We start from the raw sequence: 27950 nt of genomic DNA, 5'->3' as shown, positions 1-27950 counted from the left end.
TTGCAGTAACGGGTGAAGCTTGTCTGGTCTACACGGTCTCCAGCAGCCAATCAAAAAGGCTGGACAGAGACCTGCCCTCCTTTTCCTCTTTCTCGTGCAGTTGACAGAAGCGAACCACAGCACTGAAAAGGTCTGCGACAAGCCACGCCTTCTGACACATGAGGTGGACCACCCTCTGGAACTGAGAGAACACATGATGAATAATCAGTTCAATATATGAGTGTTAAAATCGTACCTATAAGGCAGTGATCAAATCATATATCATTTAAAGTGAATTGAAAATGGAACAGTTTGTTACACAAGAGGTTATATAGTGTAACAATTCATCTGGAAATATACTGTATCAAAGAATATCATCAAGATGGGAGGTTAAGGAGCTGGCCAGAAACAGGATAATAATTAGGGCCCAGCTTAAACAGGAATCAGTTTCAGTTCGATTGATCAGTATCCATCCATCTGTGTGTGTGTGTGTGTGTGTGTGTGTGTGTGTGTGTGTGTGTGTGTGTTAATAAAATTGTCAGTGATTCAGTCAGCTGTTATCAAACTCAAAATGTAAATGAAGTTTAATGTTTACAGTCGAAACATAAACTTTATTATGAATAAATGTAAATAAAAAGAAAACGCATTTGTTTTTCCTAAAACATAAATTAGCCTCTCTAAAACCGGTCAAATGAAAGTCTTCATATCGGCAAACATGAATATACCGATGATACAGATATATTTGTGAAAAGTGGTATGGGCCAGGTTTTTATAAGCCGACTGGTCAATCAGTCAGGCTGGAATAACAAAGTAACATGAATAAATACAAGTCCAAGTGTATGTTTTTTATTTGACCTGCTCTGTTTACCTTTGCGACCCTCTTCTCTTTGGACTTGAGGAAGTAGAGCGCAGGAAGGCCGAGCTCCGAGGCAGCGATCCACTGCAGGGCCACCCTCAGCTCAGAGTCCAGACCCTCCTGCTCGAGGTCACAGTTAATCACCAACATCTCCCGGAGGTTCCCAGCACCGCCGGCCCCCTTCACTGATCCGCCCTCTGTAAGATCACAGGTGACATGCTGTAGTAGGAGGGTAACCCTGCACATCACAACCTGAACTTTAACCACGTTGCTCTCCCCATCACAAGTCTACCTGCCGAACGCAGCATCTACAGCCTTATGAATATCGTGAGCTCGGTGCTGCTTTGAGATCATATTCGGCGTGTTAGTCATGAAACAAAGATGAAGTGTGTGCTGAGACACTTTTGGAACTTTGGGCCCTTTTCAATTATTGACGAACTTCCTCAACTCGGAGAGAAGAATCGACTGTTTTTCGAGCGTATACGTTTGATGGATAATCGCACAGGGCTCAGCACACGCTCGTACCGCCAGTCACTCAAGAGTTTCTGATTTGTAGAGACGTTACAGCTGAGATGATAAATAAATAACAAGCTGAAAACATTGAGATGACATGAGAATCCATCACTCACCAGATACATTCTCCCTGGTTCCTACCACACGGACTTTCTCCATCTGCTCGCTGTGGAGGAAAAACAAATCCAACTGAAAGTTATAATACAACAAAATCTCACTTTTTAAATTCAACATTTTGAGACATACACTAACTCCCTGGTTGGTCGAGAGTTACTGTGGACAAGGAATTTGATACAGGCTTTCCACAGGGTCTTGACAAACTCAAATGTAGGTTTATTTTTTAATCGGGTTTTTCACTTTTTATTTTGGTACCTGTCCCATCCACTAACATGGCGGATATAGGGTTTATGACCTATACTACTAAAGATAAATCCTGGATCTGCCCCTTTGTCTTCCTTGGCCTATGTCCCAAAATCCATTCAGTAGTTCTTGTGTATTCCTGCTAATCAACAGACTACGCTTTGGCGGAGGTTATTATCCATAAACTAATGTGGTTCCAGCAGCCTCTCATAGTCACGTCACCTGATTGCTCTGCTCTGGGAGATTACGTGAGAACAAGCAATATACTTTGTCGTATAAAATAATCTATAGTTTATTGGGGGGGGGGGGGGGGGGGGGGGAGCACATGACTGTGACAGTTACCTGATCACTGTGCTCTGAGAGGGCACATCAGAAAAAGTATCCAGGTCTGCCAGGCCGATGCTGGACGCGCTGCTGGTCCCGGTCCTGCAAACCAATAAAAAAAAGAGATAAAAAACAAACAAGGGATGGCGTTGTCATGCTCTCTCATGACACCCGACACAATCGCTGAGTTGTGAAGAGAACAATAACCAGGCACAGCGATGCGGGACATGTTGTTCGTTAGCTGGCGATTTACATTTAAATAGCAGCTGAAGCAGAATCGGACGCTCGAGGAAGGAGAGCTGATGGTTTTCTATTGTCTGAATATGGCGATGAGCAGAGCTGGAGGCAGTTTGTGGGGGGGTGGGGGGGACGGGCGAGCAACCAGACCCTTGTTTGTGACACAACATCTGGGATGAGGTGGAGCTTCAGAGCAGGTAGATGGAGCGTTTGCGAGGAGCAGCAAGTGTTATAATGGAGGTGCAGACGGATAACTTCACAGCTGATTAAGCAACAAGTATTTTATATCATGGCAACACTTAAATCGACACCTTTCCAAATGAATTAATTTAAACATTTAACCTTATTTAGTATTAGTAATAATATTTGGTCCATTCAGAACATATATAAAGATGTCTCCACTTCCTCTACTATCAAGAAATGAAGCTAAAATATGAAGAAGTTTGAAGTCTAAGCAGTAGTGATTGAGGTATGAAGTATTGAGGTCCCACGTGATTGACCAATTGTGAGTCTGTCTCAGCTGTCAATCACGACATTTCCCCCCATTTTTATAGCATCAAAGAACGAATTAATACCAAAATTACTGGGGGGGAAATTAGCATTTGAACAATCATCAGCTTGATTAGAATGATTTTTTTAGTTTGGTCCATGTCCAATCCACCAACATGAAGAAGATATAACCTATACTGCAGCCAGACACCAGGGGGCATCATCACTATTAATGAGCTGTCATGTATTCTTTCTTTGCACACACTCAATGGGTCCATTATCATGGTACCTGTTTTTTAAGGCAACAGGAAAGCAGGGCGTCCTCTACGATTTACTTCAAATAGTGAACACAAAGCAGTGACTCCACACTATTTGGGAAAGGTTGCTTGAAACAATGAGAATTAGATGAAGCAGAAAATGGCGGCAGCTAACTAGAGGGTATTTGATGTGAGCGATCATGGCCCCTTTCCACTGCAGCCCACTACTGCAGGTAGTGGTGCATGGAGCACGGGCAGAGTGTGGCCCTGTATGGGAGCTATGGAGAGAGGGACCTGCAGAGTGACGTCTCGGCCCGAGCAGGCTGTGGACATTTGCAGCAGCCGGGAGTAAATTGGCACAAAAGAGCACAAGTCTCAGCAATGAGAGCGGGGTGAGGGTGGGGGGGGGTGGGGGTGGCAGCGTTTGGAGCAGTATCAAGGAGCAACGGTTACTGACCCCTCGCTCAGCTGGATAAAACTACTGGTCTCCTCGTGGGGGTCGTCCTCTGGGGTTATATGGGACCAGCTGCCCATGCTCTCTTCACTGCTAGCACTCATTGAACGCTTGTCCCGCTTCACTACTGCAGACACCGCCGCAGCTGGCCTGTCCCTCTCACTGCTGGGGAGAGCAAACCGCAAGATGGTGGGAGTGACCCATCCACGAGATGTGCACAACATCTGCTGATATGTGTGGTTCACAGTGGATGTGTTTTTTCTCCTTGTTTTCAATTTGAGTAAAAACTAAAATACAGTATAAAAGTTTTAAAGTATTGTGAGAGTTGGTTATCTAACAATGACACAAATGAAAAGCATTTGAAATATCAAATAACTGCACTACATAAAAAGAAAGCAATTTTCATTTCAATATTTGTTATGCATCAGTAAAACTCCATTCCCCAGAGGCACTGCTGCATTTTCTTTTTCTTCAGGAAACTGATTAATTTAATTCACAATCAGATGATTGAAGGCTGCCATCCTCGACAATTCCAGAGGGAAATCAGGTTTTATTCACTCGTTGAGCGATTGAGTTCCGCTCTTACACAAGGGACAAACAATTGCACACCTCTTGTTTTAGGATTAAAGTTCCCTGTCTCTTTTAAAACGTAAGTTTGGTTTGAATATCACATGTAAACCTGACTTTGTCTCATAATGCAATACCAGAAGGATGAAACACAAATAACAAATGAATCGATTTGAAATAAATTGTTAAACAGCTCAAGCAAACACTAATACAACACCCATGGTCCTTGTCTCAGTAGTGTCAGCACAATCTAGAGAGAAATACGTGTCTGCTGGTGTTAGTGTGTTAGCCAAGGGTGATTGCAGCTTGTGCTGATCAAGGAGAGCTCAACAGCCCCAGAGTGGATAAAACATCGAGCCACTAAAAGCTTTCTACACACAGTACATCACCCAGACAGACAGTGTGAGTCACAGCCGAGCCAAGTTTCTCAAGCCTCACACACTGCTAAAATAGATTGGTTTTCTCCAAGAATAGATCTGTGTGCCTGCCACTCTCTGATCTACCCTTAAAATAGCTCGGACAGTTGTAGGGCCAGGAATTTATTTGCTTAGTGGTGATTTTCTTTTAAGTTTGATGATTTATCCTAAAATAACCGTGTGATTCTTAATTTCTTGTTAAAATCATCTGTACTTTCTCTGATCAATCAGGTGGATCTACAGGATGATAATTCTACGGCTGGCCAATACAAACTCTTTGATACTGGTCTGACTCTGACACAGGACTGTGAGCAGTGTAATACCTGCCGCTGATGGCTGCAGCTCTCTCCGTATGCTTGGCAGTAGACTGGTCTGGTGGGGTTTCCTGACGTCGAAGCCTTTCAGGGTTTGAGAGAGCCTCCTCTTCCCTATGATCTCCCTCAATGTGGATCAGTGGCACATCTCTGGGGCCCCTCATGCGGGTTGCGCTGATGTCACTAGCCCCGGATCCTACTCCAGTACCAGCTTGGTCCTGGCTGGACCTACTCCGACCACAACTGAGATGAGATTGTTTGAACCCCCTTCTTCTTTCACCAACAGGCATATGTGGCTGTGGGTGTGACCCAGACGTGCTCCCAGCTGCATCTTGCTGGCCTACGAGTGCAGACTTGCCAATATCCACTATGTCAGCTGCCATGCGATTGGCAAACTCCTGCACGTGGGGCTGGGAGTCACCTGAAGCCTCCAGCTCAATACTGTCTTCGGGATCAGCAATGATCTTGTTCTTTCTCATTAAGGACTCAATCGAGCTCGACCAGGTCTCATGAATCAGCATATCAGTAATCTGGTCAGTCTTACCCCTTTGATAGAGGCAGGAGTCCGACTTACACAATCCCATGGCTGACACCGAGTTGGCGGGGTAGATATTCAGCGTGTCTCCATGCATGTTGCGGGCAAATCCATCAAAAGAGTTTGCTTTAATTGGTGAGTTGACAGTCAGCCGTGAGTCTGAGGAGCGCCGGTCTGGCACAGATGATTGTCGTATGCAGAACGGTGTCCTAACAGAAGGGGGAAACAGGCTGTTGCTCCATTCTTTAGTCTTGGCAATGCCATACTCTCTGTTCTCCTTATCCATGTCCCGAAGCATAAACCTGTAGAACTCCTCTGTGATGCTCTCTGTGCTCGACTGCTTGGACAGACAGGACGAGGCCCTGATATTAAGGTGACCATTTTTCTTTGATGCGGCCTGTTGCACGGCTGCCGACAGAATGCTGCTGGCATTTTTCCCTGCGTAGTAGTCCAACAGAAGGTCAAAGCCCCTGCCCTCAGTCTCCATCTGGTTTACCATGAACCGTGAGAACTCATCTGTGATACTCTCACAGCTGGACTGCTTCGAGATTGAGCCACCACGACTCAAGTTCTGACCTAAACGACTGCCAGGCCCCAGTCTGTTGGGTGTGCCTGAGGGATCTGAGTCTTCTTCTGGTATACTCTCATAACTAGATGCCTTCCCACGGCTCCACCTTTCACATTGCAGCCTGCTGCGTGGCTGGCCTGATTTGGAAGTATCTACCACGTTAAGCTCAGGGCAGTTCATGATCCTAGCTGTGACTTCTGAGGCAAAGAGGGCAAATGGATCCTGTGGTTCATCGAGGTTGACTGACTCGTCCACCACTCGGTTCACAAGCCGCTCCATTAGTTCTGGCTGCTCCTCTGTTTTCCTTTTGATCTCACTGAGGCGTGGTGCCCGGTGTTTCTTGGAAGTGCCATTGCTGCTCTGACCCTCTTTCCTCCTGAGCACTGTGCGACACGCAGGAATCAGGTAGGCTTCTGGCCCTTCTGGAGACAACCCGTTTAAAGCACAGAACCAGGGTTGTTTGCCAGTGGAGTTCTCCAGGCAGATAGCCGCTAATTCTGTGGCCATAGACACCACTGTAGAAGCCAAATCATCAGCATAGCAGGTAATAGGTGTCCTGGATTCTGAGTCCATTCTAAAGGACAACAGAGAACTGCAAGAGTTGAGGGAGGACTGCGGGGTGAGGGAGGCCTGTCGGCTTTCCCTTCCTGTGACTAGTCGTCCCCTCCTCTCTGTGTTGTACAATGGGATTTCACTCCAAGGTTCTCTTATGGCACCGCTGCCCAGCTGGTAGTCATGGGCAGGCAAGGAGGTGGATTTAAACAGGCTTTGTCTGCACAGTGACTGTTGCTCTTTGTTGTTTGTTGTGGAGGACAATGCATCAGTTTCCTCAGACAAATATTTTTCCTTTAGCCCAGAAACCATGGTAGGCTTGTCTGTGCAGTGCAGTGCGCCACTGTGGTTGTCGCTATTAGAGTATTGGTTAAGCTGAGCAAAGCACTGAAATTTACTTAACACATCCTTGTTATCCTTCGTAGTTGCAGGCTCCCTAACACATGTATCCCACTCTTGTGTCTCAAATGATCCCTGGTTGCTTTCAGAGATGTGACTGATTTTCTTCTGCGTCAGGCAAAGGATATCAAACAGCAAGTTGCTGACACTGTCCTGCAGACAAACCTGGAGGCTTGGTGCATCTTTTCCAGTCCCCTCCAGCTCTTTCTTTTTCTTTGCTTTCTCTATTGCATGCTTAAATAGGCTGTCTGCCACTTCATTTATTAAGTCATCCACCTCCCTTTCATCCATGCAGGATTTTTGTGGACAAGTAATGCCATCTACTATCTTGTTATGTGTAGCCTCCAGAAGGTGAGCTACACTTTTGTATCCTTGTGGCTGAGTCAGCACCTCCGCAGCTTCCCTGTGCAGGACCTCAGCAATGTTAGCGCGAAACGCTTCAACACTGGTACCCCCTGCCACACTGCAGTGCAATGTGAAGGCTGCAGTGGCCTCGGCGACAGACATCAGACCCCGGGATGCTGTGAAGATTTCAGTGGAATCTGCATCAGAATCGCAGGCCTCCCCTGACTCCTCTGCTATCTCCACAGCTGCTACAGCGCCAGCTACCTGGGCCATGCCACACATGGCTGAGTGGACAGAGTAGTCACCTCTCTTCTCTGGGTCCTGCAGCACCTCCTCTGTGTCTCCTTCCGTAGCAGAGTGCATGGCGAGCTGTTCTGTCAACTGTGGGGTAGTAATGGTGCCAATGACACTGGCAGCACAGGCCAAAGCCAGCTCGACATGTTTGGAGGCATGTCCTCCATTGTGGTGTAGTGGAATATTAACCTGTGTCCCATTTTCTGTCGTCTCTCTGGCTGTAGCTGTGATATCCTGGTTGGGCGCATGGGACACCTGTGTCTCTGGCCATTCTGCAGACCCTTCAGAATTGTCTGGGCTTTGAACTATAACAATCTTGGGGAGTTCAAAAGAGCAGGTACGTTGTTGGGAAGGCTCTTTTGCCTTCGAAGGACCAGTGAAGTTGGACGGCTGACTTGCAAGAGACACGCTGACAGCAGCCTCCGAGACAAAGGAGGTTTCATCTTGAGAGAGGCGTATGAAGGCATCTTGCAATACTGACTCGGCCAGATTGGTGGCGTAGTGACCAGCTGATTCCTTGGCATGGAGACAAGTTGCAAGTTGATGCCCTTCCCTTTTCCCCTCAGTGTCCTCCTTGCCCTGATGACGGGCCAGCTGTCCCCTCTGACACGCAAGTCTGACACAGTGTTTCTGTGCAACTTCCACCAAGCTCTCTGCCAGATCACCACTCTCGGGCTCTGTGAAAAGTAAAGCGGGAAACAGAAAGAGACAGGGAGTGAAAAATGTCTGGTCTGATTAGAAAGTAGCTCCATTAGTTTCCAGTGTGTCACAGCAGGAGCAGGATATTAACCTGTTTTATCCTTCACTGAGCCGGGTTATGTCTCTTTTGTCGGATTCAATTTCCACTTGGACAAAATTTCAGATTATCATTTTCATCTGGCACATTTCCTCACCGGGGTAAAACAAAATGGCAATAGATACAGTATACGCTGCACTTTTCTCATGTTAAACAGCTGAGAAATAAACCACAGGATGATAATACAGGATTATTTGTTTATTAAACTTGATGTTTCCTCAATAAAACAAAACATAACAATAAAAGTGTTCACAAATTGAATAGTGGGATCTAGTTTGATGTTTGAACAGTGTCAGAATAGCTGACATATTCGTGAATAGTGTCAAGGTGGATTTTTTTATGTATTTTTTTACGATGCAATGGAAGTACTCAAAATCCCTACCACTGTTATTACCATTTGAAAGACTAAGACAAAACAGTAAATATGTGTCATTGCTACACCCTTCATACACAGTAGTGTAGTGTTGTCTTGAGCATTGCATTGACTCTGAGCAGAGTTGACTGTGTTGGATTTTATGTTTATCTCTGGCCTTCACATGTTAACATTACAGCTGTAAGGGACTGAAAATAATTCTATCCACATAGGTGGAGGCACTCGATGGAATTGGACAAGCTTTTAACATTGACTTAAAAAGCATGATTTGAACTTCTTTTTTCATGGTTTCCCTTGTCATTTAGTTGCTGTAGAAAGATGCCATCCATCAAAATAAATGATGGTGCAGTCGCTTCACGCTGCACAGAATGTGCTCAAAATTGAATCTAAAATTCTAATGGAAAGGATGCTGACTCAAGCTGTCCGTCATGCAAAAGTATCTACTTCCATAAATCTCAGCATTTTTCTTTGGAATAATCACACTTTTTCACAATATTCATACAGATTAATTACTTTTTGTAAATAAGAATACATGTCTGGATCTTAAAAATTCGGCAACAAAACAGGAAGAATCATGTGTAACATCTGTAATTTTATTTTCATTTAAGCTCAGTAATTCAAGAGAAATAGTCAAAATACAGTACGTGAAAAGGCAGAAGCCCATTTGAGATTTCCTGCCAAACCAGACACAAACACAGATTCAAACAAGATCTCTACAGTGGAGGCAATGAGGCTCACCATTTCTGAAGCCATCATCCTCGCTGTCATCTCCCAGGTGTTCTGAAGCGGTCGTGAAGTCTTCCTCTATGGACGAGATGGAGCGATTGGTGTCGTCTTCAACCCGCTGCCTTGCCGCTCGGCCATGCTGGTGCTGCCGCTCTTTTCCCCACTGCAAACCAATCAGGAACTTGTTGATCTCAAAGATAATGCCTCCGGGTTTGGTGCATCGTCTCTGTCCCGAACACTGAACCAGGCACACGCCCGTGCTTCTCTGCTGCCGGCCCTGAATAACACATAGAGACTTATATTTCTTGCATGCACACCCCAGGGGACATAAATACAAACACACATCATATTTCTACAATGTTCTTCCTTCACACATGAACACCTTAAGTTAGTTTATGAAGCACATATTCTATATATGTATTAATATATGATTGACTCACTGGACTCCCTCATGAAAGTTTAATTGTCTGTGCAGGCTTCTCAGGCTGTGTATTGATTTTAACAGTTGTTTTACACTGAGCTGTTTTTACTGACCTTCAAGTGAGAGAGTAAGTGGCTGGAATGTAAAGATAAATTCCAATAAAATTATAAAGGCATATTAGTTAGCTGTAATAATAATAAGTGGTAGTTCTTGTTCATGAAAATGTTGGTTTTCTGTGTAACATGAGGTTCTATGCTACCGAGTCAGAGATGCTTTTATTGGAGTGAGAATGGAGAGTATGAGTATAGATCAAATTAATGCACATTCGTCTGTGTCAAGCACAAAAGATTCAGATCTGATCACACTAGATTTCTGCACAAGAGTAAGAAACAGCTTGCACACTCTGCCCTGCACTGCGGGACCGTTAATTCAAAAGGCTGAAAACTGGTTGCAAGGATCCAAAGACGTCACTGTGGACTCACCTGAGAGGGGGGGTGTGGGGGTGTTTGGCAGGCGTCTGCAGCTTCTAGGCCGCCAAACAGCAGAATCTCATTTTCCTTCGGCTGGTGGACGGTAAGTAATTCAATGAGCTTTGGCAGATCTGGGGACACGGATGCCAGTTTCTGTAGGAGACATGTCGAGCACAGAGACAATGCAAGAGTGAAACAACTAAGAATATCCTCAAAACTGAACATAGTGTTCTCTTTGCTTCCAACTCAAAGACAGACGCCTTCCTGCGAGAACTCTTGAACTATGTGGAATGATAATTGATCGCACACTGCTGCCACCAGCAGCTGCATAAACTGGGCTGTCTGGGAAATCTGCATATCTAAAACTAATCAACCCTCTAATTCTGGGTAATGATCCTGAATCCATGGCAACTGAGCCAATGTTTAAATGCGAAATACGATCAACTCCTAGGAGATGAAAAGAGGGCGGGAAAGCGGGGGGGGGGGGGGGGGGGGGGGGGGGGGGGTGGAATAAATGTGCGTGGATGAGGAATTAGCTCACCTTCATGTTTTTGTCATCACGACAGTCCGTTTTCTGAGGGTCGAGATTTACAAAACAGATCTGAAAGAGAAAGACTGTGTTATAGTGATGGGCAGATCATAGCACACAAGCTGAGGGAGAGTAAAATAGAAAAGTGCCACTTCTTTGCCACAAATCCTGCAAACCAGACCGAGTGGTAGCTCTCCTCCGCATGATAAAAGCCAGCAGCTGTCTGTCGCTTCTCAATAACCACTGTAAGTCAATATCTCTCAGTTCTCAGAACAATGTCCTGTTTGTCAGCGGCCGCCAACAGCAGGTGTAAACCAGCAATGAGTTTTCTTTCTGTCTCCGTCTCTTTTTCCACCTTTCCTTTCCCTTTCTCTCTCTCCCCCTGTCACACTCTGCGGTCTAATGGTCTGTGATGGAGCCTTTGTGTCAGTGCTGGGAGGTCTGGGACTATCCGACGACTGCAGTTTGATTCCGCAGCACCCGTCCTCTGATCTGAGTTGGCGTTGCCAGAGAGAGGCCTGCATGGCTAAAAGGATAAAGCGCGGCACCGACAGCGATTGAGGGGGAGGGGCTTAGTTCCAGCCCGAGCCGCCATAATCTGCATGTGCGGTGCGTGCGGATGTTCTGTGGATGTGCTTCGGTGTGACGTGACAATTTTGTGTCTCATTCACGAAGATACACTTTTCTATATATGAATCTATATAGGTCTAACATCTAAATGCGTCCATGCTTGTCATCGCTAATCAAACCTCAATGTAATGTGAGTCACTGAGGCAGACAAGTCTCTTCAATGCAAAACATGCACAAGCATCCTGCTGTCTCTCTGTCTCTTTTACCTCTTGACATCTCCATATTCGCTCTACCCGGTGCTATCATCCCCCCTTTCTCTCCTCTGCAAAAATATATATATAGTTTCAAATAATCACATCATGACACATATCACCATTAGAGATAATTTCCCTCAAACCACCTGAGCTGCACTCGGTTTATCCTGCCAGGCTTATTTCTGCACAGCCTCAGAGGTTATGTGAGATAGCATGTTTTTCATCTTTCTCTTTTTTTCCACCCTATCTCTGGTTGTCAACGAGGTCTATTCCAAGAAACTCATGTCGAGGTATGCGCGCCACAATAGATCCATTGCAAGGTCTATGCATATTCTTTTCTCTACATATTCCCCCTTTTAAAATCACGTCATGTCTGTTTTCAGCAGCAGCTGCAGATCGGAAAGTGAAGCAAACTGCTGCTGCACTATATAGGTCGATACACTCATGAGTTTCTATAATTCTGCAGTACTTTGCATACACCAATAACCTTCCTACAAAATACAGTCTGGGGTTTTCTTCATCAGAATAAAAGCTAAGATTAAAAAGGAACAATAACAAGAACCGCCTGCAAAGCTTGATGACCCGCAATGTCCTTCATTTGAGGCAGTAATGCGGCACTGTCAAAAACAAACCAATTTGCCCCCCACCTCCAATCTGGTATGCTCCAGTCGAAAAAACATTTTCCGAACTATCACATTTAATGCGATGAAAATTGCTGCTTGAAAATGGAGCCGTACTAGTAACAGAATGTGAAGTCAATGTCAGCTGACAGTGACAGAATATTTGAAAAGGTTTCCTGTGTCACCCGGATCTAACCAAGCGTGCGCCTGTGTGTGCGTGAGTGTGAGTGAGCATGCATTTGTGCGTGTGTGTTTTTCCTCCCCTGCCCTTCATTGACTGCATATGTCACCTGTAACATCTGAATACAAAGAAGCTTCATCCTTTGTTGTTTCTCCCTCGAAATAACAGCCCCGAGAACGACACAAACACTTTGCTCATTTGCTTGTCTGTTGTTCAGATCAGTTTAGTGAATGCGTCACGAGGGCCTGTTTGTCAGAAAAGCTGTTAAATGTCAATGACACACACGTGGGACCAGTTACTGAAAACAAAGACAATGGCCTGGCCATTTTTATTAAAGGCTTTTGAATTCTACTGCTATTTATTTTGACGGTGAACATACATGGAAAGGAGTCTTATGTTCCAGAGTCTGTGCAGTAGAGATCTGTGACTGACCAAAGGACCATAGTCCTTCCATTACATGTGCTCGGCCAATCAGGAGTCAGTCTCAGCTGTCAATCACGAGGTTTCACTCTGTAAATGAGCACTTGAACATCAGTGTGATATGAACTACACAAAATGAAATAAACCATTATTGATTTTATTTAACATTTACTTTGACTTTTTAATTCGGGCCATGTCCCATGCACTACTATGGAGGAGGCAGGGTTTATTAGGTAAACTGTAGGCAGCCACGAGGGGCAATTGAGACAATATGGCTTCACTTTTGGGGAACAGTCATGATGTACATCTTTATATACAGTCTGGGATGTACAGTGGCTACAGGGCTCTTTCAATTCTGTCTATACCACAACATACCACCGAGAATAGGAGGTATGAAACCTTTGCTTAAAAGAACCTCAGCAGTATCCACCAAACTCTAAATCATTCAAAGAAAGTGGCCAGATGATCGTCCTCCTGACAACTCCTCGCTTTCAGATAACACAGTTTGAGAAATAAGCGAGGTGAGTGATGCATGATTTTGACCTTGAGTGGGGTAGAAGCAATTTAACCCCATCAGACGGCGAGAGCCGAGAGGCAGTGGTTCTAAATTTGGCACACAGACGATCATTTAGTCATTTCTGTGTCCATGTGTCAGATTAGCCCGAGGTAACACTCTGAGTCTATCACTTTTTCACAGACACACAAGATGACAAAAGAATGCGTCGGCCTGTCTCTGAAGGACTGACCACGTACAAACATCGGCGGAGGCATAAAAAGAGAGTGGGAGGAAAAGACAGAAAAGATGAAAGTAGTAGCTTGACGCGGGGCTAAATTGATATCGTGAAAACAAAGTGATACACTCAAGGGCTAGGGAAGTGCTCTAGATGAGAGAGACGGGCAGTCCTAACACTGTTAGGAGAACAAGTGATGACTGTAAGTTTAAGGGCAACAAAAACTTGACTGAGATTTTTGGCCACTAAAAACAATACTGACCAACTTACATATTAAGTTTTAATTTGATCTAGCAACCATTATTTTGTACATATTCAGAAGATACACGGCATAAGAGCATTCACTTGAAGTTGTGTATCTGACAAATCTGTATTTGCCATTATATTATATTGTGTCCAAACCACAGCTGTGGCAGATGTTTTGGTGTCTCTCCGAGCGTCCTTGCATCACTAGGTGCTCACCTCCTGTTAAACCATGGCTGCGCTCAGTGTCGGCCCAGCCAGAAGCTCAGGGTGACCACCTGTGCTGATGGAGCGCTAGGACCAAACTGGATGGCAGAGATGGTGATCAGAAGACAGCCTCAGAGGCGGCTGACGGCAACAGAGGCACGTTTTATTTTCAACCTTCAAACAAATGGGAACGCTTGTAACATAACGGTCATCTTATTGTTTCTTTTTCATAAGGAAAACCATGTAGGGCACTATCTTACACCCAAAGCAATGCGGCACCAGGCCAAAGGTGGGAAGTACTTAAATAAATTACTGTACTTAAATAAATTTTTCAGGTTTCTGTACTTTACTTGAGTATTTATTTTCCTGACGACTTTTTACTTTAACTTCCTACATTTGAACACAAATATCTGTACTATCTTTTCCTTACGTTCTCAAAACGGGCTCGTAACTTGTTTCAACCTCCACGGATGACAACACGACGGAGGAGACTTAACAACACAGAGGGAAAGTCAACCGCAGAGAGAAGGCGTCGGGTGAGTGTTCAGTTTGTGATACAGAGAAAAATACCAGCAGCGAAGACACAATTCAATTGTGTAATTTTCCTGTCCAGTGCACACACTTTCTAAACAGCAAATGCACCGAGCCCCTTGTGGATGTGTTGGTTTTAAAATGAAGTGTGGTGAGTGGCATTGTTGAATCTTTGCTGTCTTTAAACAGTGAAAAGCATATGTATGATTAACCCACAAATATATGGTCTAAAGTAAGTGTCAGTATTTCATTCCAGTCAGTATTACAATTGTTATTTTAAGTAGTAGTAATATGCACCGACATACAACTCCTCTGCAGTTTCCTCTGCAGAGAAAGGTTCTCTCCTCCCTGGTAAATCTCTCACAGTAACAGCAACTCACCAAGATGCAATCACACCTGTCTTTGTGACTGGGAGACGACACTCTCATTAAGTACACCCCTTCTGAATCATGCACCTCAGCAAGAAATCTTTTTTCCCTCCACAGTTAAATTAGCAAAAGTGGATTTGGATCAGTGTCTTTCTAAATCAGGAGCCATAATCTGCACGGAGTGACTAACTCTATGTCCTACATCCATTCCTGATTCAGTAAAGGGCACATTTAAGTAATTTGTTGTTTACAAAGCCAAACGTTGAATATATTTTGAAAATATGAAAGATCGCCAAAGGGAACAGAAGAGACTGGGCATCGATGACAACAGAAATGACAGTGAATAAATCAAACACAGTAAAAAAAAAAGGGTGGAGCCGGGGTGTAGGTGGATTGCAAAGGCTAGAAGAGGAAGCAGCAGGCTGAGCAGGCTGAAGCAGCTTGAATAAGGTGCCATGTTTGAGCTCTGCCAATGAATGCATGGAAGGGAGTCAGTTGAGCAATCAGCTGCTGTAGCTGAGCTGGGCTGGACTTGTTGGCCTGTCTGAACTAACGCTATCAATTCCTTAAACTTGAAAACAACTTAATTTCAATTCAAGATCACTTTACTAACTTCAGCCGTCTACTTTAACCAGTGAACGAGGTATACCCAGTGGCCATTCAAATCCAGTGGTTCTGCTGCCACATAAGAGCTCTGTAGCGGTTTCTTTCTGAAACGGACAGATTCAGCTACAGTGTGTTATCACTGGAGGTAAAGTGTGTGTGTGTCTGAGGCAATAACAATGCAGACTCATGCTAACACACAGTCTCTCTCTCTCACACTCTCTCTCTATCTCTCTCTCGCTCACACACACACACACATACACACACAGGGTTCAATTGTCCCGATTTATTTATGCATTAAATCGTATTTGGCCGTGGACATAAAAAAACTGTCAGCCAGGCATTTTTCTTTCATTCCTCCACACACATACAGACAGACATACATACTCACACACCCTTTAAAACACAGCTTAAACAGATACTTATCCACAGTTTCAATACGACACTATGTGCAGAGACGTGGTCAGCATAAGACAGCATTACAAACATTCAGTGTCTTTGTCCATCAAAGCTTCACTCCTCCTCAGGACGTCGTCCCTCTCTCTCACTATGATCCTCCTACACACAGCTGCCGCTCTCACTCCTTCTGTCTCCCTTTTTTCCTTGACTCTGGCTTTTTTTGCTGTTGCTCTTTTTCATGACACGAAGGATGGAATTATTTAATTTAATTTACTCCCTCGGTGTATTGTTCACTCAGTTTGTGTTTCTTTGCATAAGCAACAATACAATGTGGATCGCTTTGGTTTTTGCTGCGAGATGAAAGACATCGGAGGAGGACACAGACAGTGTACAGGCTTCTACTGATCATACAATCAGAGTGAATTCCTTTGCCCCCGCATTAGCACTGTCATTGTCTGTGAGTGTCCTAAATTAACAAATCCGATAAGTTACCATTTCCCACACCCCTGTGAAGCTGGTGCTGCGTGACCCAAAGTCTCTGCCACAATCCCTGAACTCGACCTAACTCTCTGAGTTTTGACTCATCTCAGCAGCTGACAACTTTAATTACACCCCGTTTTAAGTTTAATCTGATTCACATGAAGTGCAGGGGGGGAAACAAGAGTCGGGCTCAGTGACTCTGCCATGTTCAACCCACAAGATCCACAGTTCTGGTGCAGGGATCAGACAGGCACGCTGAGCTCACACACTGGTGGCTATAAACGGCCGTATTACGTGTTCATAAATTTAAGTGCGTGCAGATAAAATGTGTAACACGATGAAACCCCGCATGCTGCACATTCAGGCTGACAGAGCTGCTTTTTTTATCGGCCATTTTGCTTCAAGTATTTTAGTAGTAAAAGAAAAATATGGTTGAACGCACCATCCCTGAATACAGATGTGAAAACGCTGGGCACTTAATCAACTGTGCCTTTCTACAGCTTAAAGAAATAGGCAGTATTGTGAGTGCAGAATATCAAACGCACACACACTTTTACTTAGTGTTTTGGCTGCGAGCGGCTCAAACTGCAGCCTCGGGCTAAGACGTACATCAACGAGCTTGATGCTGTCCTGGTTCTTCTCAAGACATGAAATATATGGATATGTAATGGAAACTCTTGAAAACAGCGGATGTGTAATGTCTCTGGGGAGTGTCCCATTCAACAGAGTGTTTTCATGAAAAAGTAAATGAAGCGGGTTTTATAATTGTCACAATAGGAGTAATCTTAAGGTTTTCCAGAAAAAGGGAGCAAATGAGATAAGATGTTTTTGTTTGGAAATGAACTAAACTGTATTTCGACTTTGAGTAAATAAATGATGAGTGCCGTCACTGTATTAAGACATCTACTGATCCAGGTACCATGGTATAGTGTTCAGTAAAGCCTTCCATTATCTATTCCACTTCTCCTTTCGAGGGTCATGACGGGGGGCTGTAGCCAAACCTACTGACTTTTGAGCGAGAGGCGGAGTACAAATCAAGTAGTTCGCCAGTGTATTGCAGGAGCAACAAAAGGCATTTTCAGGAATGACTTCTGGTCGCGTTCAAAACAACACAGACTTCATTGAGGTTAGGTCACATGGTTTTGTTTACAGCACATCAACATTGGCATTGGCCCTTATCACCAAAAGCTCTCCTGACACCTTTGTTGGTGTATTCTATGTGAGTGGCTCCGCTGTTGCATCACGAAATATTTTTTTTCTTTTTTTATCTTTTTTTTTTTCTTCTTTTTATCTGTCACATGTTAGAAAAGTCATCAATATACCATTTATTTGGACTGTGGTAGAAAGTTGGAAAGAAAACCCACGCAAACATGGGGTGAAAATGCAAACTCAAAACTGGGATTACAGCTTTTGTGCAGAGGCTTTTGATGATAGATAGTCAGCCTCAACTTTTAAGAAAAGCAAACACAGCAGCAAAGACTGCTCATTCTCATTATGTCAGGTGGAGAAGTAAAAGGGGTAAAGGAGAGGTTTACTTTTTAGAGAGAGGAGAGGATTTGTCTTCCTGCTATAAGTCAGCGCTCCTGTCACGGCTGATGACATATTTATTCTGTTTCCCCTCTTTCTGTGAAGTGTTTGAATCCAGTGATGAATGGATCGCTGTCCTCCAGGGTCTGAAGGTTCAATGCAGGATGGCAGAAAGCAGAGAGGAATGGAAGGACACTTGAGGCTGACTTATCCTTCACGAAAAAGGTCGGGTAAAAAGCAACGAAAAACATTTCCTGCAGTTGAAATATATGGGTTTATTTTCCTCCAGAAATAACTTCGATAATTTTTTTATTTGGACCCAAAGACTGTATATGAAGATGAACTCCTAGGGGCGGTGCCAGGGGGGCACTGGCCCCAGCTAAAATCTGATTGGCCCCTGAAGTGCCCCTGTCCCGTCATTAGTCTTTTTTGATAAAGCCAAAATAAAAGGAACATTTTTGATAATTTTCATTTTCTCAGCTGTCAATCCTGATGTTTCACCTTGTTTTTATAACATCGAATAACTAATTAAAACCTACGGGCAATAATAATACCGATAAGAACTATTTAAAATAACGGAGTCCGTCTTCAAGGGTTTTAGTCCATGTCCCATCCACGAACATGGAGGAGGAGGGTCTTGTGACTCATACTCAAGACACTTTGGCTTCACTTTTGGGGAGCTGTCATGTCGTCCATTTTTATTCACAGATCTGGACACCTCTAATGGACTATATTTTATTTCACATGCATGTATTAGTTTGCCCTCTTTTCTGTTCTTTATTCTTCATTTTCTATGCACAAAAGATATGTGAATACATGAATAACGGGACAAAAACTAAATAGAAATCAGATGCAGAGATTAGGTAACAATTTTTTTACCTTGAAAAAATACAAGGTGCTATCCTACTGTGGGAAAACACTCACCCTGTGAAATCTCTCAAGGGTGAGATGAAATTCAGTCTGACTGTCACCGCGACATGACACTTCTCTGTGACCTCATGCATGAAAACATGAGTGAGTGATCAAAGGGGACAACACGGTGCAGCCAGAGGTGGACGATGGAGCGAGACACAGTGAAACTATCCATTTTTTATATCTTTTATGTTTTTTGGCCTTCATGCAGTGAGTATTTGGAACAATCCAATGTGCTAATTTCGTATCATTTGGATGAAAGAAAATCTATAAATAGTCTGTTTCTTGAGGAATCAGCGGTTTTTAGCTTTTTGCCAAACCCTAATAATTTGATTAAATTCTACAACTACTTTGATTGGTTCAACAGAAGTCAACAAATTGAAAATGTCATATAACTCTCTTCATGAGCGAGTAACCCCTGTTTCCTGAGTGATTTTATGATCGTCTTCTCATTCTCTCTGGGTCAGCTTTCATTTTCACATGCTCTTTTTGCCTTCTGTTGTTCTCCTCTCTCTACTCGTCTTTTCGCCTGCCAGTAAAGTTCAGACCAGGACAGAAGAAATAATTTTTTCGCCCAGCGTCATCAGTCGTAATCGAAGATTGATTGGCTGTGTAAACCACGGAAAAGCCGAGCGGAGAAGAGCAATTTGTCACGTCTCCAAGTCCACGAGCGATGCTGCGGGAGGACGGGCTGCATCTGCTGGCACCCACATTAAATGTGATTCATAGAGAAAAGGCCAAAATTGTCTTATTTAAACAGAAATTATGAAAAAGCTTTTTATTTTACATGCCTCATCCCAGAATCAGACAGGAGCTTGTGACATGACTGGCAAAGGGCATGTCTTTGTTTTAATTAAGTACTTGTCAGAAACAGAATTTCCAGTGAAAAAGGATGATATGTAAAATCTTTCAAGGTATAATGCATGAATCTAGAACTGCTTGCCCTCCAGAAACCAACTAGACTTTAAAGACTGAGAACTGTACTTGAACAAAAAAATGAGGAGCTGTATCAAAAAGGGAAATCTCTTAAAATCTCCTTTACAGAAGTCACACAGTTGTTGTAGCCCTGTGTACTTCATGTCCAAGATAATACAGCTGGTGTCTGGGGGCTTCAGGAACATTTAATTCAGCATGTGGCCGCTCACACTCACATTCACTGCGAGGTGAGCGTGTGAGATTTGATGCTCTTTGCTAAAACATCAATGCTGTTACCTTGGTAATGATAATCAATATTTACGGCAAGTTTTAGGGACAAGGAAGGAGGGGGAAAAAATGTCTTTGTGTTTTGTGTAATAAATCACTAAGTGTCATTACTGCTCCCTCCATCTCTCTCAGACTTTTTAGTTTGGACAAATCCTTTAAACATTGACGTACCGCGCCAATTATGTCAGACGCTTTCTTTTCTCATTAAATGTTGTTAATGTTTACGTGTGCTCTGCTACACACAACACATATTGCACTTTGTGTCCGTTCTGAGAGACGGATCCCTCGTACCTTGTTAAGCCCTATTTGGTAAAATGTGATTTGTGAGCACAGAATATACAAATAAAATTTGTTCGGCTCTATTAAGGTTGTCCTGCTTTTGAATCTGTGCTATGACTTGGAGGAACTATAAAGGCACTAAATCAAGACTCTAAAGTCTGAAGCCTATTTCACACTAAACAGTTTTAATCCTGATTCCAGTCATTAACAATTTTTGGAAGTTGCTGACAACAGCCAATCGCATTGTGTGAACTCCTCATATACATGATTTGAGAGTTGCACCTAGATTTATGCATATTGCTTTTATGCGATGCAATAAAGAACTTAATTTATTGTTAGGCTAGGTTTGAGTATGAAGACATGTGGTGATGCTCAATTGGTTTGTTGACATTTCTTGTCTCCTGGTTTTTGTCGCTTCTGTCCAAGTTTGGATTGAATAAGTTTGAGTAGAGCCATTTTTGGAAGTGATAAAGAATGAATCACATTGTTAATGGTAAAGTTCAGAATAATTGCCATGATTTGCTTTTCCTATACAACTGGTTCACCTCTCATACTCTCTCTATAGTTTCCCTCTCACACATCCATGACACAGCGGGAGATTCTCTGCACAGACACATCCACAACGGGCGGGCAGTAATGTAATTTTTCTGCTGCAGAGATCACGTGATTTTATTTATCGACACGGCGTCTGCCCTTATCTCAACAAACTCTCTTGACATCTTCCGTCAATGTCTTCTACACTATATATTTAGACATTTGTTCTGCACTTCAGTATCTCTGTGCTGGAACGATTTTCTTAAGGACGACAAGTGGTCTAGAAATGTGAGAATGGAAATCAAACACTGAGTCAAGGATCTGATCAGCGACGTGTAGGTCGGGGCTCAGAGACAGACAGACAAACCAAAGTAATGGCAAAGAGGAGGGAACAGAAATGGTTTACAGTCAAAGGTGAGAAAACTGACTTTCACCCCCTGAGGAAATGATATTCAGACTTATTATCAGGCCATCACTGAAGTGCGGGTTGAGAAAGTCCTTCTTATTAAGAGATGACATTTCAGATGATGCTATTACAGAGAAGCGATTATGCATTTCAGACTGGTTCTTTAATGAGGCCAAACAACAACAGGGACTCTGAGCCAAAATGTCATCTTCGATAAAAAAATAAACACAACATGAACCACTCCTGTTGTAAATCTGTCCTAATACATTCGCCTGCTACTCCTCTTCACCAACAACAAATACAAGTAAAGCCCCGAAAGCAATCCATGCTTAACTTGCTTTTTAGGATGAGCGAGTGATCGAAGGTGACACATCAGAATTGGTGGACAGAGAGGATAAAGCATGTTTGTCCTCTGCAGCTAAAAGCCTCTTTCTCTCTCTCTCTCTTCTTCTCCCTTTCTCTCTGTTGACATATTTTATAAATTCCCACATCAACAGTGACCAGAGTACCCTCTAAATGTCAAAGTTAATAAAAATGTTTTAGAGAACTACGACTGAGTAATTTGTGTTGACAATAATCCCCCTTTTTCTAAACTCCAATGTCACTTTTCATGTTTGTTTGTTTTATTGCGGTGTCATTTGACACGTGTTGCCTCAAAATCACCAACCAGTGGCCCCTGATGCCAAACATGACAGCATGTGAAATTGATGCTGCAGGCCTGGATGGAGTTTTGGTGGAGTGGTGTAAATGTTCCACAGTTAAAAACGATATATCATATAGTGACTTAACAGTTATAGAAACAAGGTTATTGCCCAAAGCTCAGAACTTAAATCCTAAAATATAAGAAGAGTCTGCCTCTCTATGTCAGCTCAAATAACCATTATAGTTTCATCATGATCTATCCCAGCACGCACTGAACAGAGCGTGAAGAGTCTGAGAACGTCTCATTAATGCCATTACGCACAAGGTTAAACTTAGTGTTATTTTTTTATAGACAGTTTATGTTTCATCAGCAGCACACTACACCTGTTTTAAACTTTGAATGCACAGAGTTCTCATTCCGAACATTCCAGACTTAACTCATAAATAGGCCAATCTATAGTACACTGACTAATGTGCATAGGCTGCTCTATAATGATTGATGTATTTTTAAATGTGTGCTGCTGATTGTGATTAATACGCTCGGTGTTAGTCACCGTGATAATGAAGCAGAGGACGGTGATTACAGTGATTCAAAGACTGTAGATTCAGTTTAAGAATCAGGCTACAACAAACACTTTTACATTGAGTAATTTGATCGGATTGAAGAGCTTTAAATAAGTGAATGTTGAGAGGAAGCACAGCGAGACACACTAGCTCTAGTAACAGTACATAACTGTATACTGATAAATGTGATTAAAATATGTCTGTTAAACAAATGGGGACAGTTTTGTAGTATTCCCGTCGTCAGGTAAACCTAATCCAATGGCATTTACTTTTGATCACCTGATCTGATTGGCATGTCAGGACTGATGTTGTCATTCTGAGAGTCCAGAGGCAGGTAGAGGATGTTTGGCTAGCAAGGGTGAGGTTCTTCTAATCTAAGGAGAAAGTCAAACTATCTTTAATATGCTGTGGTCGAGTACAGATGGAATACAAAGAACCCTCTGTTACAATCTTTTCATTTTGTCATAAAATGAATACAACAGATGCATCGATAAAGCATCCATCTATCTGTCCATATATTATCCAAACTGCTTACACTTTCGAGGGTTGAAGGGGTGGGGGGTTCGAGCCCAACCATTCACTCTCTCACTCTCACCAACAAACGAACCTAACCTCAATCTGGCTTGGGACTGTGGGAGGAAGCAGGAACACCCAGAGAAGTCCAATGCAGAAACAGGGAGAACATGCAAACTCCAAACAGAAAGACCCCAGCCCAACTGGGAACCTTTTAGTTGTGAGGCAACAGTTATTCCACCCACTGGACCACGTGCCACCCTATACAGCGCCAGCTTCCTAATAAGAGTCTAATTACCAAGGTGCTGCTGAGATTACATTGAGCTTCTTTTCTGCAGATTGTAATTGTGTAATATACAACAACCACGATAAGAAAATCTTTGGATATGCATTTGTCATTTGTGAATAGTCATACAAAGCCCATGAGCAAGGCACACACACTCTACATCACTGCAGCAAAACAGGAAGTTAAACTAGCAGGATTGTGTTCTGCTGTTTTGTCGCTCTGTAAACGCACACAGCCCCGATAGAGCTGTGATGTGGCCATCTGTGATGTTCAGGTGAATTTATGTGTAACAACAACTCTGGTCGCACAAGCTGTTACTGCATTTAAGGTGAAATCGATATATTCTTCAATACACTATAACATATATTAGAATAGAAAAACTACAGAAGAAATAGAAAAAGTATTTCTCCATTTTTAGAGAAGTGGTAGAAGAAAGTAATATCATAGTAATATGACCTCAGACATAACATTGGCCTTAATCCAGTTTATTTTACCAAAACATCCTCTCTAAATTATAAAATACACATTAGACCTTTTGAGCAAAACATGGCAGCTCAATAGCGGGCAAAGAGAAGCCAACAACCTGCTGCAACACAAAACATTATTTACTTCCTGTCAACAAACCAGTCAGGTGAAGCCACTGAAGGGCACAGAGTGAAGAGTGTGTGGTTTTCAGACGATATCTCACATCATTTCTGATATCTGACTGTCGTCTGGTGCCACCAACACACCTGCTGCACCTTTAAGGCCCGACACAGGAGACGACATCGCTGTGTTTTTGTTGCTGGAAGTTTGTGAATGTTTCATCACCCGCGGCGCGGCTGTACTTACCATGGTGCAGCCTCCCTCGGCATCATCGTCGAGCAGGCCCAGTCTACACAAAGTCTTCTCGTTCCTCAGCCAGTAGTCGGACGAGTCCAGCACGCTGTTACTGCACAACACCTGCAGCACAAACACAAACACACACACATACACACAGATATATAAACACAGTTCAGGTGGAGTGGTGCTGAAGTCACACCACACAGGGACAAACATGGAGCACACACCAGGACCACACACACACACACACACACACACACAAACACACACACACTAACACACACACACACACACCCACAAACACACACACACAATCTGAGTCACCTATTCACTTTCATCTGCCTGCAGCCTCTGTGCCTCCCCCTTTGGTTGATGGGATCAATTGACCTTTCTCCAGAACCTTTACTTCAGGATAAGTGTCCAAGACACAAGATCAATAATGTGTCAGCTAACCAGACACGGCACATAATATATATATACACACACACACACACATACACACACACAGTGTATATGAGGAGACAGTTGACGTCTCCTCCCTGGAGAGATGCTGTAATGGAGCCTTTTGTGTGAAAGCTGCAGCTACAGAGATGCTACTGTCAATGACAAGCAAGTGTTTTTTTTTTGCTTAATTAATTTGTCTCTTCGACTTTCATAATCCCAAAGTTACAAAGCCGGAGTATTTACCAGGATGGATCCAACATTCCCTTTGATGCTAATCTCAATTACAGGATTTGGCCATATGGTTTATTTATTTTTAGCAATACACGAGACATTTGTTTGTGCTGCTGTAGGCTGAATATTAAAAATAGTCCTTATGTAATTACTTTAAATATGACAGATATAACGTATGCACGGTACTCTCTCATCTCACTGTGTATTTTTAGTGACAAATCACTCCCCGCACTCAGTCTTGCAACCTCAGGACAGGGCCATCTGCGTGGGCCCTTGTCCAGGTGAAGGTGACGTACACTCAGCTGATCTCGCCGGGAGCGATCGCAGCAAACGGCGGCCGCCACAGGACAGAAGAACCTGATGCTCAATTATAACAAAGTCGTCACCTCGTGTCTCTACAGGACGCTGTGGAGTGGTGGTCCGTTGAGATCATGGGCGGTGAGCTAATTAGGAAGCACACACCAGTGAGTCCAAATGCACTAACACACACGTACAGTAAAGGATACACACACACACACAAACAGACTCACACACACTTTGAAAGGAAATTCAATCTAGGCTCCACCTCAGCCCACTGATCTGTACCATTTCCCCTCCTGTCTCTGTGGCACCTGGAGATGATAAATCTACTGGGCTCACCCGAGGGCCGTGGCTTTTCCTCTTATTACACAACCCCTGGGTGTCGCCGGCACCCCGGAGGAGGAAATGAAAGTCGCCCGCACTGCTGGAAACGCAGAGTGATGAGGGGTCGGATATGACGGACAGGTGCACATGCACATACATACAGGACGTGCACAGACAGAGGGACACATGTGGGTAGATGCACACACGAGCACCCAGCTCTGTTTTTCTTACCTTCTTGCAGGCGCTGATGGACGAGGCCACGGTGCTGTCGGTGCTGCCTCCCTCCACCTCGCCAGACTCAGAGCCTTCATACATGGCAGACGACTGGAAGTTACTGCAAGGCAGAAAAGAGCACAAAGTCGACTTTGTCAGAGCAAGTTCTTGTTCTTGTCAAGCATCAAGTCTGTGATCAGCGAGGATGGGTTGTATCTCCACTCTGACTGGAGCAGCCGTGTTACATGTCACGTTTGTTCTCACTGTACAGCATGTGGCCGTATCAGCATGTGAATTAACCAGTCAGTTCTAGTCCGAGAAGGGTAAAATGTCTATATTCTGAGCTAAATATTAAATTATTTCACCTCTGTCATTCAGAGGCAGGACAGCTTCTAATTTTGATTTGAAATGTAACAGTTCATGGCCAAGCAAAGTGACATTTACTTGTATTTATTGAAGAGTTCAGGTGTGGATCTTTGGATGACAAGATGTTAAATCACATTATTATTTATGGGAAGTCATTTATGGGCCATACTTTGCTTCACTGTGAAGTTTTCTCTCTCTGCAGGAAATTGCACAAACACGCTCAAGAAACCGACTCTCCCTGACATGAAGCCAAAGCTGCATGTTGGCCCCTTCGGAGAACTGCAGCTTTTTGCAGGAGTGTGAGAAAATAAACTAATTTCATATGAATATTAGCATTAAATTGTCAAAAAATACAGCACCACCTTGTCAAATCATGAAATTTGACTTTGACAGAAATGGCGGCAGAGGATTAGGGCGCAGGACAAACAGGGACGAAACATGTGACCTTCATTTGGTGCACAGAACAAAATTGCAACGATGAGATGAGAATGTCTGCGTTGAGCCTAAAAGGCAAAGTAGCAAACTCAAACAACCAAAGGAAGGCTTCCCTATCCACCATGCCTGCTTTCACTGAGATAAGCCAAATCGAAGCTTATCTTGGAATGGCATTAATGAGGATCAATTTGGAAAATAAAGAGGCTCGTGATGCATATTTAAATAGGAGCAGTTGTGTTTTGTTTTTCTTCTGTTATACACATATTTCAAAGCAAATTAAAGGTAGTCCATGTTGGCAGCCCCTGAGGGATCACACTATCTATTTAATAAACATGCCTGATGTAAACAAACCCAGGGAAAGTGAGTTTGCGGGGAAATGCTACTGGAGAGAATTGGATGTGATGCGGTTTAAATGGGGAGCTGCATGAGGCACACACATCAAAAACACCCATGCAACACGCGCGCGCGCACGCACACACGCACACCGATTCTGCAGCGAATGTTGGAGGCATGCAGAAAATTGGAAGCGCCGAACTCTGCTTAAAAAAAGAAGGAAAAAAAGGAGCAATGTAAAAGATGAATAGACAACCTGGTGGGTTCATGCACGTGATGAGAGGTTTTCTATAGACATTTGAAGATAGGTCTTTCACGCACGACCCCTTTTCTTATCCGTGCGCTTATAACGACCTTTGCATCACGACACAGTGGCTGACTGACAGGTTGCTGCGCCCCCTCGCGCGCTGAGCCCCTGCGGGAACAAACCTGACCCAGGGACACAATTAACCCCAGAAACATCTGTATTTCAAGGACGATCGACCGCTGTATATTCCCCATGGACGCTTGTGTGGTTGAGGATTTCGCCAAAGGATACATTAGTGAGCAAAGGTGCAACTTTTGTGCCAGAGCCTTGATAACGGCTTTGGAAACGCGTTCAATCGGGCCAAATAATCAGCGTGGAAAGTTTGGATCATTAAAGATGCAGAACTTTCATTTGTGAAAAATCAGGACTTGATCCTATTAAATAATGTCCGATCATCTCTATGTGACTGCTGTCCCCTCGTTTCCATCAGTCAGCCCATGCAGGCTGAAATAGACTGTCTCTTGTTTACTGCACAAACACCGACAGTCTGCTGTGAAGCGGCTTTGCTGCAACACTCCGAATGAGCGCTCTTTTCAACCCTGATCACAAACTGTAACAGTTTGTACAATCACACAAAAAACACTACGCTTTGACTCAATGCAACATAAACGATGCTGTGGACTGCCACCTTACACTTAGGCTGCTTCATCCCAAAACTGCTTTAATAAAACATCTCAAATTCTATATTATAAAGGCTGCAACAAATGTCACATCAGATTGAATATTAAGCACGGATATTAAAGTGCAACCACAGATTCAATACAACACTATAAAGTAGATTTTCACTGACGAATAAATTCAGACCCAACAGGGATAATTCTAGAGTTCTGAAATATACGACAATGCACACCGAGATTTTTCTTTCTATACGAGGGAAATAAGCAGTCTCTTACCTCGGTGTTTTCAGAAGGCACTTCGCGCCCGCCAT

The 27950-nt window shown here is 43.5% G+C and overlaps 1 protein-coding gene across 1 annotated transcript; it reads right to left on the bottom strand.

Moving 5' to 3' along the window:
* Positions 1-28: 28 nt before the first annotated feature.
* Positions 29-27950, bottom strand: sphkap (SPHK1 interactor, AKAP domain containing). Its single transcript, XM_053423427.1, has 12 exons — positions 27916-27950; positions 25600-25702; positions 24079-24189; positions 10787-10846; positions 10258-10398; positions 9367-9631; positions 4776-8136; positions 3473-3634; positions 2051-2134; positions 1465-1514; positions 848-1032; positions 29-181 (listed from the first exon to the last, which is right to left on the bottom strand). Exons 1-12 carry the CDS (start codon positions 27948-27950, stop codon positions 29-31), a joined length of 4710 nt encoding a protein of 1569 aa, XP_053279402.1.

This window comes from Pleuronectes platessa, chromosome 5 (assembly GCF_947347685.1).
Source record: "Pleuronectes platessa chromosome 5, fPlePla1.1, whole genome shotgun sequence".
In the NCBI taxonomy this organism is placed as follows: Eukaryota; Metazoa; Chordata; class Actinopteri; order Pleuronectiformes; family Pleuronectidae; genus Pleuronectes; species Pleuronectes platessa.
The sequence above is the reverse complement of the archived record's forward strand: the minus strand, read 5'-3'. Positions and strand labels throughout refer to the sequence as shown.